Source organism: Plasmodium brasilianum, chromosome 10 (genome assembly GCF_023973825.1).
Source record: "Plasmodium brasilianum strain Bolivian I chromosome 10, whole genome shotgun sequence".
Lineage (NCBI taxonomy): Eukaryota > Apicomplexa > Aconoidasida > Haemosporida > Plasmodiidae > Plasmodium > Plasmodium brasilianum.
In genome coordinates this window covers 2,028,925-2,042,339 of record NC_090123.1, presented here as the reverse complement: position 1 = coordinate 2,042,339, position 13,415 = coordinate 2,028,925, and the positions used below count along the sequence as shown (strand labels likewise).

General features: G+C 20.3%; 2 protein-coding genes across 2 annotated transcripts; both read left to right on the top strand.

The window, feature by feature from the left end:
- Positions 1-4,399: 4,399 nt before the first annotated feature.
- Positions 4,400-6,985, top strand: MKS88_003467 (STP1 protein; the record flags this gene model as incomplete). Its single annotated transcript, XM_067216560.1, has 4 exons — positions 4,400-4,420; positions 4,550-5,570; positions 5,657-5,709; positions 5,831-6,985. 4 exons carry the CDS (start codon positions 4,400-4,402, stop codon positions 6,983-6,985), a joined length of 2,250 nt encoding a protein of 749 aa, XP_067073195.1.
- Positions 6,986-9,871: 2,886 nt separating this feature from the next.
- MKS88_003466 (tryptophan-rich protein) lies at positions 9,872-10,853 on the top strand (the record flags this gene model as incomplete). Its single annotated transcript, XM_067216559.1, has 2 exons — positions 9,872-9,961; positions 10,065-10,853. The coding sequence occupies 2 exons, from the start codon at positions 9,872-9,874 to the stop codon at positions 10,851-10,853; spliced, it is 879 nt and encodes a 292-aa protein (XP_067073194.1).
- Positions 10,854-13,415: the final 2,562 nt, after the last annotated feature.

The window sequence follows — 13,415 nt, the reverse complement described above, 5'->3', positions numbered from 1 at the left end:
TAATCATAATTCTGTTTACATTTAATCGTTTCTATTCGTGTTACACTTATTCAATTAATAAAAGTCTCTTTTTTACTATCCATTTATATATATTATGAGATGGATTACTTAGAAGAAATTTTATATATCCTTATTATGTACATACTAAACAATAATATGAATATTACTTATACAATAAAAATTAATTCTTTTTTATTCTCTCATCCTATGTATTTCATAACTTAGTCTTTTAGTAAAATACTTGATTTTTAATTAAATATTTTTTTTTTAACCTTGTTACAATAGTTTATACGGCTCTTCACTTATCAACGTTTTATAATTCTGTTAGAATCATACACTTATATATTACATTAGTAGTATTATTATTAAAAAAAAATTATTTTAACTTTTTTTTTTTTTGCATTCTTTTAAAATATATTTCATTAAGTTTATTAAGGTCTTTTTTTATATTCACAAAGATGTGTTATTGAAAATTTATAAATTAGAATTTTGTTCTGTATATATTGTTTAATATCCCTTGTTACACTAATATATGTCATGCCCTTCAAAAGCACTTATCAGCATTTTACCACTTTGTTCACCTGCACATTTCGACATCTTTTAATTTTTTTTTTATTGAAAACAACATCATTGCCAAGATGGAAAAAACAAATATTACTAAGAATTACATACAGAGAGAAACAATTCTAATGGAGTAATAAATAATTATCGTTATATATTAGGATTGTAGAAACGTGTTCACGTTTTTAATTAGAATGATATATAGTGTAATACAAAAGGAAATACATGAAAAATATTGCATTAAATATTAATCTAATTATGGAAAATTAATAAATAAATTAACACCTAGTAGCTTAAGGTTGTTTATATGACAATAATCTCTATAATAAGTATTTTACTGAAACTAAAAATGAATGAGATTCAGCAACTTCATGTAGTTCATTAACATATTTTAACTATTCTACACTTTTAAAGTTAGATATATACTTTTTACGAGTTCCATATTCATTTAAAAATTTTTGCAATTGATTATATGAATTATTTCAATTTTGCTCAGCATATCTAGTTATATTACTATTATATAATTAATCATATTTTTAAACATAGATCCGATAATTGTACGTATTACATTGATTCATAGTAACCTTTTTAGAATCAGTAATACATATAATTTATATTAAAATATATATTAAAGGAAATCATTTTAAAGTAATCTTCTTTTTAGAAAAGTATAAAAATAGATATCTTCAATTTATATTTGAAACTCCATATATAAAACATTATATTCCATAAAAATCGAACATTTTATTTTTTGTATATATTCTAATATATAGCTAGCATAAATATATAAATAATACGTTAAAAATTGTTAACATTATTTTATATATATTTTATTTTTTATGTATGTATAATTTAGCAAATATAAAAAAGACTTAATGTGAAAGGTTTCTGAACTTTATGCCGACGTACATATAAGAATGCATTTTCCTTATATAATATATACTCAATAAGGAGAAAATATAATATTTTACGAAGATAATAAATAATTTTTATAGTATTCCTTAATATAGAAAAAACATAAATAAGTTATTCAAATATATATATTTTGTTTTATTGAATCATTCCCAAAAAAATATTTAGGAACAAGGATTTTTACTAAAATAAAAAAATCCTATTTAAATGTAAATGTTTAAGGGAATTTCATTATATACAACGTTTATTTTTATTCTGTTTTGTAAGTTACATTTGTATTATTATGAATATATAAAAATGCATTATTATTTATTTCATTCTAAACATCAGCTATATGTAAGATAGTTAGAGAGCCTAGTTGTTCTAAAAATTAATAAAAACCAAATGAGCGCTTCCATAAATGCTGTCGTAAAAAAATTATATATATATTAAAAAGATAATAATATATTATTGTTAATTATCGTAAATTTTATTTTTTTATTATTTTTAATTATTCATTTGGAAGAATAATATTTTTTTAAGTGAACAATAGTATAATGTATTTACGTTATTATAATTAATATTGGGCATATAATTTTTTTATATTTATTAGAAATTTGTTTTTAATACACAATGAATACAAATATTTTTGCATATTTTTTCCGTTAAATGTATTCTTAATAAAATATTATTTATATATATATATATATATACATAATGGAATATCGTTAGTCCATTTTATATGAAAATTCCACTTATTTAATATATCTATTTTAACATTAAAATATACTATTTAAATAAATTAATAAAATAATCATCGTAATATAGACAAATATCAAATAATTCATAATAATATTTACTATTTTTTTCATTTACATAAATTATATGTTATGTATAAACTGTAATGTTATTCAATAAATTTTATAAGATATTTAAAATATAATAGTAAAGGATACATCAAAACAGTAAGATTTTTCATACATATATAAAACAATAAAAAAAAAAAAATAGAGGAAATAAATTGTTTTATATACACTTGATAACAATTATAATAATGTTCTTCCAATATACCTTCACATATTTCAGAAAATTATATTTTCTTTTATTTTGCTACCTAATCAAGCACTATTACATATATATTATGTACTATATTTTGCGCATATCTTATACATTCAAATGAGATATTTTAAACATATATTATCTTAAAAAATGATGAATTATTTTCACATATATTCCCATGTACAATGTAATAAATAAAAATATTTAAAAAAAAAATGAGATGGAATGTAAGGGATTAAAATATAAAGAACAGAAAAAAAAAAAAAAAATTGAGTAAAAATAAATTCAAAAATTACAAATAAGTAAAAACCAATAATTCTTTAATATAACAGATTGGTTAAACATAATTATATTACATCAACCACTAATTCAAATAATTATTTACTAAAATTTACTAATATATATATTATTTTAATTTCTTGCTTATTCATTATCTTTTATATGCTTGTTTCAAAAGAAATTTTAAAATAAGTAATAATATATTTACATTAACAAATAATATATTATAATGCAAGTAATATTTTTAAAGAGTTCTGTGATTTCATTTATTGATTAATATTTAAAAATATACTATAAGCTAATACTTAATTTTGTTATTCTAGATCATAAATGAATACTTAATAATAGTCTTAAAACGATTTTTTCATATTCATAACAAATGCAGAAAAAAAAAAAAAAATAGAAATAAAATTAAAAATTTTTTTCTATGATGTATTTATTAGAATATATATATGAATAAGTACAAAAAAACAGTTATGAAACTTCAATAATGTTGTATTATTTAATTTAATATATTATTGCATTTACGTAAAATTTAGTATTATTATTTTTCATTACATAGTTATAATTCATTTTACGTTTTTTTAGACATGCAGTACGAATAACATTCTCACAAGTATATTCTAATAATTTTTCATATATTTCATAAGCAGTCAACATTTTATTCAATAAATAATATACCTTAACTTATTCTTTATTAATTAACATTTAGTTCAAATGAAATCAATTTTATTCAAAAGTGGTTATAGACAAATACACAACATACGTATATATGTATATGTATGATAATGTATACTATTTAAAATTATTTTGTAGCATAATGTATAGCATAACTTATTAAATTTTTGGTAGATTATTTGCATATATTATTAAATGGATTATGTGCATTATAATGTTATTTATCATTCTCAAAAACAGAAACAATATAGTATAATTTATATATTATTATTTCCCATTTCTATATATAAGGTATTAAAAATAAAAAACTGTTAACAATATAATTACAATGTAGTGCGCAATGTGGGAAAAATGATAAATGTAACATAATAACAAACATACTATAAGTGTTAATAATTATCTGGTTTATAGATTATTTATTTTCCAAAAAAACTTGAACAAAAAGAATTGTTTACCTTAATACAACAGCATTTATATACGGTTTTTTGCGTTAAAAACAAAAAAAAAGATCCAAAAAAAAAGCAATAAATTGATTAGTAATACTTTTATATAATAAATTTTAATTTATTTTTCATTTAATTTATATGTAATTTTTTTTTTGTAAGTTATTGTGATTCCTTTAATGAAGGTTATATAAATTTTATATACTAATATATACTTAACCACCATTTAATTTCAAAACATATTTAGGATATATCTTCAATTGTTTTATATTTACTTAAGTTAAAATAAGATAAAACTCTTACAGAATAAATAATAATAAATTTATTTACTTTATATTTCTGATATAAATTACTACGTAGCTCATAAATATGTAATTCCTTTTAATACATCTTAATTTTTAAAATACGATACTGATACAAAATGTACACGATTAATTTTCTTTAAGATTTTCATTTTCAACGAACTAGAGCATCGATATAGGGTCATTATGGAAAATTGTATACCTAAGGTAATATTCATTTTTTTTTTAAACTATTAAATTCATACATAAATTATTTATTTATGATAAAATATGTTACAGTGCAATGAACATAAAACTTAATACTTACGTAATTTTTAATAATTCTTTTAAATTCAGCATTTCACTATTTCTGGAACGGCAGGATTTTCGCTAACCCTCACAGAACCATTTAGGACTATTAGAACTTACGTACAAAATAGAACTAAATTCTTAAAAACGGCAAATAACGAAAATTTATTTAGAGAAGAATGCAAACAATTAGCTGATTTTCTAATTAAGAATATGTCTCCTCCTCGGCATACAAGCCAACATATGTGGGAATCATTATTAAAGTTTCAACTACACCATTACTTTAAGGATATAACTAATTATGGTGGATGCCCTATGATTTTAAAAAAAGAACATAAAGAACTTTTAGAATTAAAATATAAAGAAGAGGATTTCTGTAAAAAAAGAAGTATAGATTTGAATGTAATAGAAACAATAAAAAAAAAAAACTCAGGTAAATGTGAAAATACATGTTTAGACAAATGCAAAACATATAATGCATGGATTAAAGAGATGCAGAAGCAATTTGAAGAAAAGAAAAACCTCTTCGAAAGATGTTACAAAGTGGAACCAGCAAAAAAGACCAAAAAACTAACTAAAGAATCGACATGTGATATAATGAATCAAGAAACATTTAAAGAACTTTCTGAATGTACAACCTCGAATTCAGCAGAAACTACTGTAGGATTACTTGAAAATAAAAGATTACAAAGTGGAACTGAAGGTACAGATCAAAATATTCCCAAACCTCAAAATCAAAATATAGATGTGCCCACTCCACCAGAAGCACAAACTGAACTTGAACTACAAATTCCATCACAATCTCCATCAAAACTTATTAAAAGTGAAGCTTCAGAAATTCAGCATTCAACTAAAGAAACTGAGAATTCACAATCTTTAACAGATGCATCATTAGAAAAAACTAAAATTTCTGAAGATGTACATGCAGCATCAGAAGTTACTAATGAATTACTCTCTCCAACTGTTCAAGACATACAATTATCTCCTGATCCTAAGAATACACAGCCAACTCATAGTGCATCGACATATACCTTAGCACATAGTCCTCCTCAAATACCCCATACTCCAGGTATCACTAATTTTACTTATATTTCTACATTTTAAATAACTATACTAAATAATATATACATATATATGTATAAAATACAATTACAGGTACGACATTAAATCCAAGTGATAAATATACATCATCTATTTTAATAAGTTTGGTAATTATTATTATATTTTCTCTTTTTATTAAAGTAATATAATAATAAAAGTTTAAAAATATGAAAATCTTTTATTTATTTTAATAGCTTATTTTATAAAAATGTTTTTCTTATACTATAGTTTGCTTTAACTGGAATGTTTAAAAAAAAAAAAAAGATAAGAAGAAGACATGTGAAATTTCTGAGATTGCTTGTACCTTCATTTTCTAACAAGAAGAGTACAATTTTTATGGATGATCCTTTAGAACACACAATATATGATGATGAAGAAATTATAAAAAAAATAAAAATAAATGAACTTACAAAAAATGTAAATTTATCAAAGCGAAAAAGAGACAGATCCAAAATCATAGTAGAAGTACATATGGAAGTACTCGAAGAATTCAGAAATAAAGAATGGGAAAACATCCAAGACGAATTTTTAGAAATATGCATAGATGAGTTCACAAAAGAAGATAATATAACCTTTCCTAATTTAATTGATGATGATCTAATAATAGAAAATATTAAATGTATCAGTGATATTAAAAAACAAAATATTCTATGGAATAAATGGATACAAAGACATAGAAATCTTTCTCAAAATCTGAAAAAAGACTATTGGTTTAATAATTTGAAGGATGAATGGAAAAGAGAAGTATCTTACATACAAGAAATGGAAGAAATAAAAAAGAAATCTCCAAATGAAAATCAAAAAGTTTCATATTTAGAAAGAGAAAAAGATATATGGAGACAGTGGATATCAAAAAAGGGTATGATTATACAACAACATCTTGATCAGTACTGGAATAATGGATTAGCAGAGGAGTTGCAGAATATCTCAGATGAATATGTAAATGAAGATACTAAAAATTATGTATCACTATTAAATGTAGAAGAATTGAAGCACAAAGAAAATTATAAAGAATTATGTAAATATATAAAAAAAAAATTATTAACAAAGTTTTGTATTCTCGTGCTTATAACAGTATTAGAAGAATATAAAAAGGAGGTAAACCTTGAAAATAGGGAATCATATTTGGATAGATCCATAAATGAATGGAAAGGAGAAGGATATTCAAGTAAAAAGCAAGAAATTACAGAAAATATAATTGAATATAATAAAAATGATATAGAAAAGAAAAGAAATGAGGAATTTGATGCTCATATACGGAAAGATAGTTTCAGAAATGAGATAGAAGATTGGATAAGAGAAGATGACTTACATGCAAATTCTATAGTTAGTGATATAACAGTAGACAAATCAGATGAAATAGAAGAAAAACACTTTCTATAAATTCATAGGTATACTTCCATAATATATTTAGATGATATTTAAGAAAAAAGGCTATTAATGAAAAATTTTATTTAAATTTTTTAATGTCTCTAGATAATAAAGAAAATGAATATAAAGTAATAAGTAATAAAAAGAAAAAAAAATTCATTAAATATGAGGTTTGAAATTGAAGCACTTCAAATATATTACAATTATATATACATTTTTTATTTCTGTAATATTATCCATTAAAACAATATATTAATACTTGTTTCAATAAAAGTACTAAGATATTAATATACCTATACAAAAAAGCAGTTAATATTAATATTTTCCGAAAAAGTTAAACTTGGAAAAAATTATAATTTAGAATAAGGAAACAAAAAAAAATAAATAAATTGTAACACTATTCTTGAATTAACACAGTATTATTACAAAAATTTTTATAATTCTATTTTATCCTATTACTTCATAATATTTAGTTATTTTCACATTTAGAAATATATTTATTTGTATCTTTTTTACATTCCCATAGTTCGACCGTTTCATGTTTTAATTTATATAAAGATTTTGTTCTTAAAAAAAAAAAAAAAAGTAAAAAAACTCCTTATGAAAACATAATGATAATTTACGGGAAATTTATATTATAAGTTACATTATAGAAAAATGTATGCTATGTACTTAATGAAAACATCTTAATCTGTTATGAGTTAATTGATATTTGCATATTAATAGTGTTCATTTATTGTATATCTTTAAACATTTATATATTAGATATATTTGTGTTCTTTTAAATTATTTATTTTTTCTCCAAATTAAAAAATTATATTTAAAAATTTTATTTCTTAATGACGAAATTCATTTTATCCATAATATATATGGCATTATAAACGAAACACATTTACATATATATATATATATATATATTGATAAAAAGAATATTTTTCCATTCATAGGAAAATAGGAAAAAGATAGCATAAATCATTTTGCTTTATATTTTACTACAACTCTGGGAGCCATTCTCAATTAGGAAGTGTTATATAATAATATTTGTAAAGGATTGTATTATTTATTGTATTAATTATAAATTGCTAATATGTAAAATAATTATTATTAATGATTTATAAAATATTATTAAAAATAACAACTTTACAGTAAATCATGGAAATGATATATCAAATCCATTTTTCAATATTATTATTCATTTGCCATGCTATGCTACGTTATATAAATATATTTTATGATATTATCATTTTCTGTTCTCACTAAAACATAATATTAATTAAATTTTAACTAAATACTCTCTTTCACATTTAATAAGTTAATTTTTCCTTTTAAAATATAAAACCCTTTTTACCTTCTTGTGCATATTTCAACAACCATAAAAAGTTTGGTACCCACATTTTTTATAATATTTTACTTCCTATTAGAAAAATTTTTTTTTATAATATTTTTTAAAATTATTCTAAAAATATTAATTAAAATTTTTTAATATGACAATTCTTAAAATATATTAATAAATAAAAAATATTTTTATTATAAAATTTTATTAATATAACAAATAATATTCTTGTTATTAACGTATAATAGTAAAAAATTATACAAGCAAACTGTTATTCCGTTTTCTTTAGAATTATTAAAATTCATACCAAACAAAGAGATATATAATAATTTTTTCTTAGGATATTTCATTATATTTATTCTTATGTTTTAATATCAGAAATATTCAATCAATAAAAAAATTAAATAATAAAAATATGTAAATAATGTTTCTTTTAATTAAACAAATTGTGTCAAAAATAATGGCAAGCATTAGAATGTATTTTAGAGAACTTCGTTTATTAATAAATAAAAATTGGACAAAAAATATAAAATATGAAGCAAAAAATAAAATAAAAAAATGAAACAATAATTAACAAAGTTTAAAAAATTAAGATATAAAGTAAAAAGAGAATAAAAATAAAAAACTAAGAAAAATATATATACTACATAAAATAAATTCAGAAAATAATAGAACAATTAGAAAAATAAAAAACACAATTAAAAAAACTCCTAAAATAATGTAAGTAAATTTTTGAAAAAAAGTGTAAAAAAACTTAAGGAAAATATAATCCATTTTAAATGTTGAAAAGTTTTTTTTTAATTCCTTATTATTATTCTCTGTATAATTGTCAATTATGTTTAAACATAATTTAAGTGTAAATTCAATATTGTAATTTTTATTTTTTTGTATTTTTTTCTAATTTAATTTTTATCTTCATTTCTAAATTATTATATATATTATATTCACATAATTACGCAGAATAATATTTTCATAAAAAAAAAAATTATGATAACAAAAATGTTAATAAAGAGGTAAGTTATTTATTAATAAAACATATATGGATAATATTGATGATATACTTATATGTTAAAAAGTAACGAATTGAATTACTTATTATAAATCTTGAAATTTTATCTTTCTATCTATATCTATATATAAATATATATATACATATACATGTTTAGTTTAAGTTTTACAATAATCCTATATTTTATTATTATTTAGATTTTAAAATTAAATATTTAAAAAAAAAATAATTAATTATTATTAAAATATTGTAAGTTGACATAGGTAAATAAATAAATATTTAATTACATTTAAGTAAATATAGGTGTTTCTCTATAGAATTGTTTTAACCTTATTATAAAAATTATAATACTTAATTTTTTGGATCCATATTTTTTTCATTGAAAAATTTTTATTTTATTATTTTTTTTTAAATAGTAATTTAAATACTTTTTGTAAACCATTTTCTCATGTTCCGCGTTATTTTTATACTTATTAATTTAGAGTTCATGCTTTTGTAATTTAATATATTTTATTGAAAAATAAATAATATAAAATAAAACTATAAAATATTTAAGATGAAATCAATACTCTTTTTTGTATCAGCTTCCGCTGTTATATTTAAATTATCTTCTACCTCTGAAAGTGTTAATGGTTGCTTTAGTGGGGTAATATAAAATATTTCAAATAAATATATTTAAATTTTAGTTTATTCTATTTAAAAATTATGTTAATATAAAAAACATATATTCTTTTTTATATTTTATTTAGATATGTAGTGGAAAAACAAAACCTGCACTTTGTAAGTCTTATAATGGTCCTGAGGATATGCCAATATTTTATTTAAGGCAAAAGATATTGGAATTTAAAACATTAGAAGAAAATAAAAATGAAAAATGGAAATTATGGTTTAAAAAACAAAAAAAAGATATGATAAAGGATTTTAAAAAGAAAAATAATGCTTGGTTTGGAAACAAAAATGAGAAATGGAATAATTTTTTGTACAACTTAGAGGAAAAATGGTTACACTATAATCCCTATATGCAGGAAGAATATAAATCAGATATTTATGATGTATGCTCTAATTGGAGTGACAATCAATGGATAGAATGGTTCAAAACACATGGATTAAATTATATAACATCAGATTTTGAAAGTTGGTTCAATGAAATTATATCATCTTACAATAAAATTATGACATGCAAGTTAATGTATTGGAAAGAAAAGAAGAAGAATGAATGGGATTCACATCCTTTTAGGTTATACGAAGTTGATCGCTGGACACGCTGGTTGGAAAAATTATTATTTCTAGATAAAGATATTTATATAAAAGTTTCAGCGTATAGAGAATGGGACCAAAGAATAAGGAATGAAGAGTATTTGTGGAACTTTTTAATTAAGCGTATTAAAAAAAAATATATAAATGACGTAAACACGATGGTAAAACAGTGGTGTAAAGAAGTTATGAACGACTATAACAAATGGTTGATATCCTTTTATATAAATTGGATAGAAAATAAACAGTGGAATGTATGGCTTATAGAAAAGAAAATGAAATAGATTAGTGAATAAAAATAATAAATATTATAGTAACATTAACATAGAGGAATGACAAATTTTTCATCAATTTAATTTCCAGGATAGATATTTCATCATGTATAAGTGAACACTAGGAAACAGACAAATATGTATAATAAAAAACATATAAAATAAAGATAAGTTAGTTAATCTTTTTCCTTATACAGCCATGAGAAATGAATATATTATATTTTTCTTGAACGAAGAGGATGCTTATTGGAAAAAAAAAGAAACACAGAATAAAAATGAAGCTGGATAACTGAAAAGAAGAACTGAATAATGTTTACATTCGAAAATTCACATTAAATAAAATATAGAATAGTTATATAATTGTAACTGCAATTTTCCATTCATATATAAAAAATCACAATGTACTTTTAAATTTATATGCATATATTGCATTTGTGTTTAAATAGTGTTTGTTCTTATATATTACTTCATGTTCTTGAATTTTCTCAGTATATGAAAAATATTATATTTTAGAAAAGTACTTTTGCTTTTTTCATGCAATTTATAAAAATAATGTTTCATTTTAAAACATATATACTATCATGTATTTATATTAGAAATATATTTCCTAGTTAATACTACATTCATTCCCATATATCATAATATTACTTCTATAATTAGGATGTCTAATATAATTAAGGATTTTTCTTTAGATTTAAATTTATTAGTCAGAATATAAACAATTCATTCCTTAATTCAAATTACCAAATAAGTATAAAATTCCTCAGAATAAATTGTTTTAACTCTTCAATATTACAAATTAAATGAGTACAAAGTATACATTTTTGCATTATGTAGCATGAGTGCATTTGTTTAATTTGTAACAGTATAGATATAAAATTACCCTTATTTTATTGGATTAAGATATATTACATATATACTAGTTAAATAAGCATTGAATTTTCATTTTTAATCATAATGTTTAACATTACCCCATTTGATAATATGATGCAAGTATATATGCATGTATTTTTTGTATTATTTTATTTGATATAAAATGAACGGATAACACTCTATATGCGTAATCGTTAATATAATGGATTTAAATTTTTAAATATTTTCTAATTCTTTTTTATATTTATTTTATATTTTTTTGGAAGATGTTTTTCAAATAAATTTCTTCTTTTTTTTATTCATTCTACAATTGTACTCTATTTATTATCTAAAATTTTATTATTTCTCCTTCTTTTTGTTTCTTCTAAATATTACTTTAAAAATTTTTTTCACTCAATCACCTCTTTACATACCAATATATATCCTTTTTTTTTTTGTTTAATTTTTAATAACAAAAAATAAAAGGCATTAATTTTCCCTTTATTTTGGCATTATCAACATATACTGTAACTCAATATTCCATATTAACGAAAAATTAAAAATTATATAATTTAACATATATTGAAATATTTTCGTAGACAAAACATATATATCTTGAATTTACTTATATACATGTCAAATATTAAGAATATAATAGGTGCGATAGATAGTGTTCTATGCGAATGGCCTACAATGATAACTTTTATATATTCATATTGAAAAAATAACTGCTAACGTAAAACATTTTCACAGAAAAGCAAAACAATCGAAAAAATAGTAGATAATTTACAAAAATAATATCTACTTCAATATTTCAAGGGTACAAAAAGAATTAATAATGGATAAACTCTTTTATTTAATAGAAGTATTCCTTTGTTAAGAAAAGAAAAAAAAAAAAACAATGTAATTTATAGACAAACGAATAAGAAGCTTTAAATTAGAAAGAACATAGAAATAAATAAAACGAATGTTATATCTAAGAATTAATATTAAAACATTTATAAAATCTTCTTCTATATAATTACTACAGTTATTACGTTTCATGGTTTCATTATTTAGAGTACGTGCTTAGGACTCTGTTCTTATTATTCAGATTTTACATTACAATAACGTACGGAAAAGATCCAATGAAATGCAACCCTGAAACATGTGTTATTCAATCTTATTTTTCCTTAAATATTAATCATAAATGCTCAATATATTAACACAAGTTAGTATAATTGAAACTAATTTTTAAATAATTAAATTTATAATAACTCTTAAATAAAATCTGAATATTTATAACTAAATACCATAGTTATAAAGTAGACACTAAAATATGCATTTAATTTCCACTATAATAATAGGGTAATATAATAATACTATACAAAAGCACATCAGAAAAAAAAAATTAACTAAATTACATAAAAAAAAACGTATAAGATATATTATCCATAAAATAAGTATTTAATTATTATTAATTCAATAATTGTGTTACATTGTATATATCCAAAATTTAGTATATATAACGTAATTATTCTTAAAATATGAATGTAATAGCAAAGAAGTTATAAGGAAATCAAATGTAATTTTTGAAATATCTAAGCCAATATAAATTAATAATTTTTATATTAATAGAAAAATATATTTGCCTATGAATTTTATATATATCTATTATATAGTTATCATTTCTATTGATTGGATATATATCTTCCTCTATAAATATTCATCCATAGAAGTAAT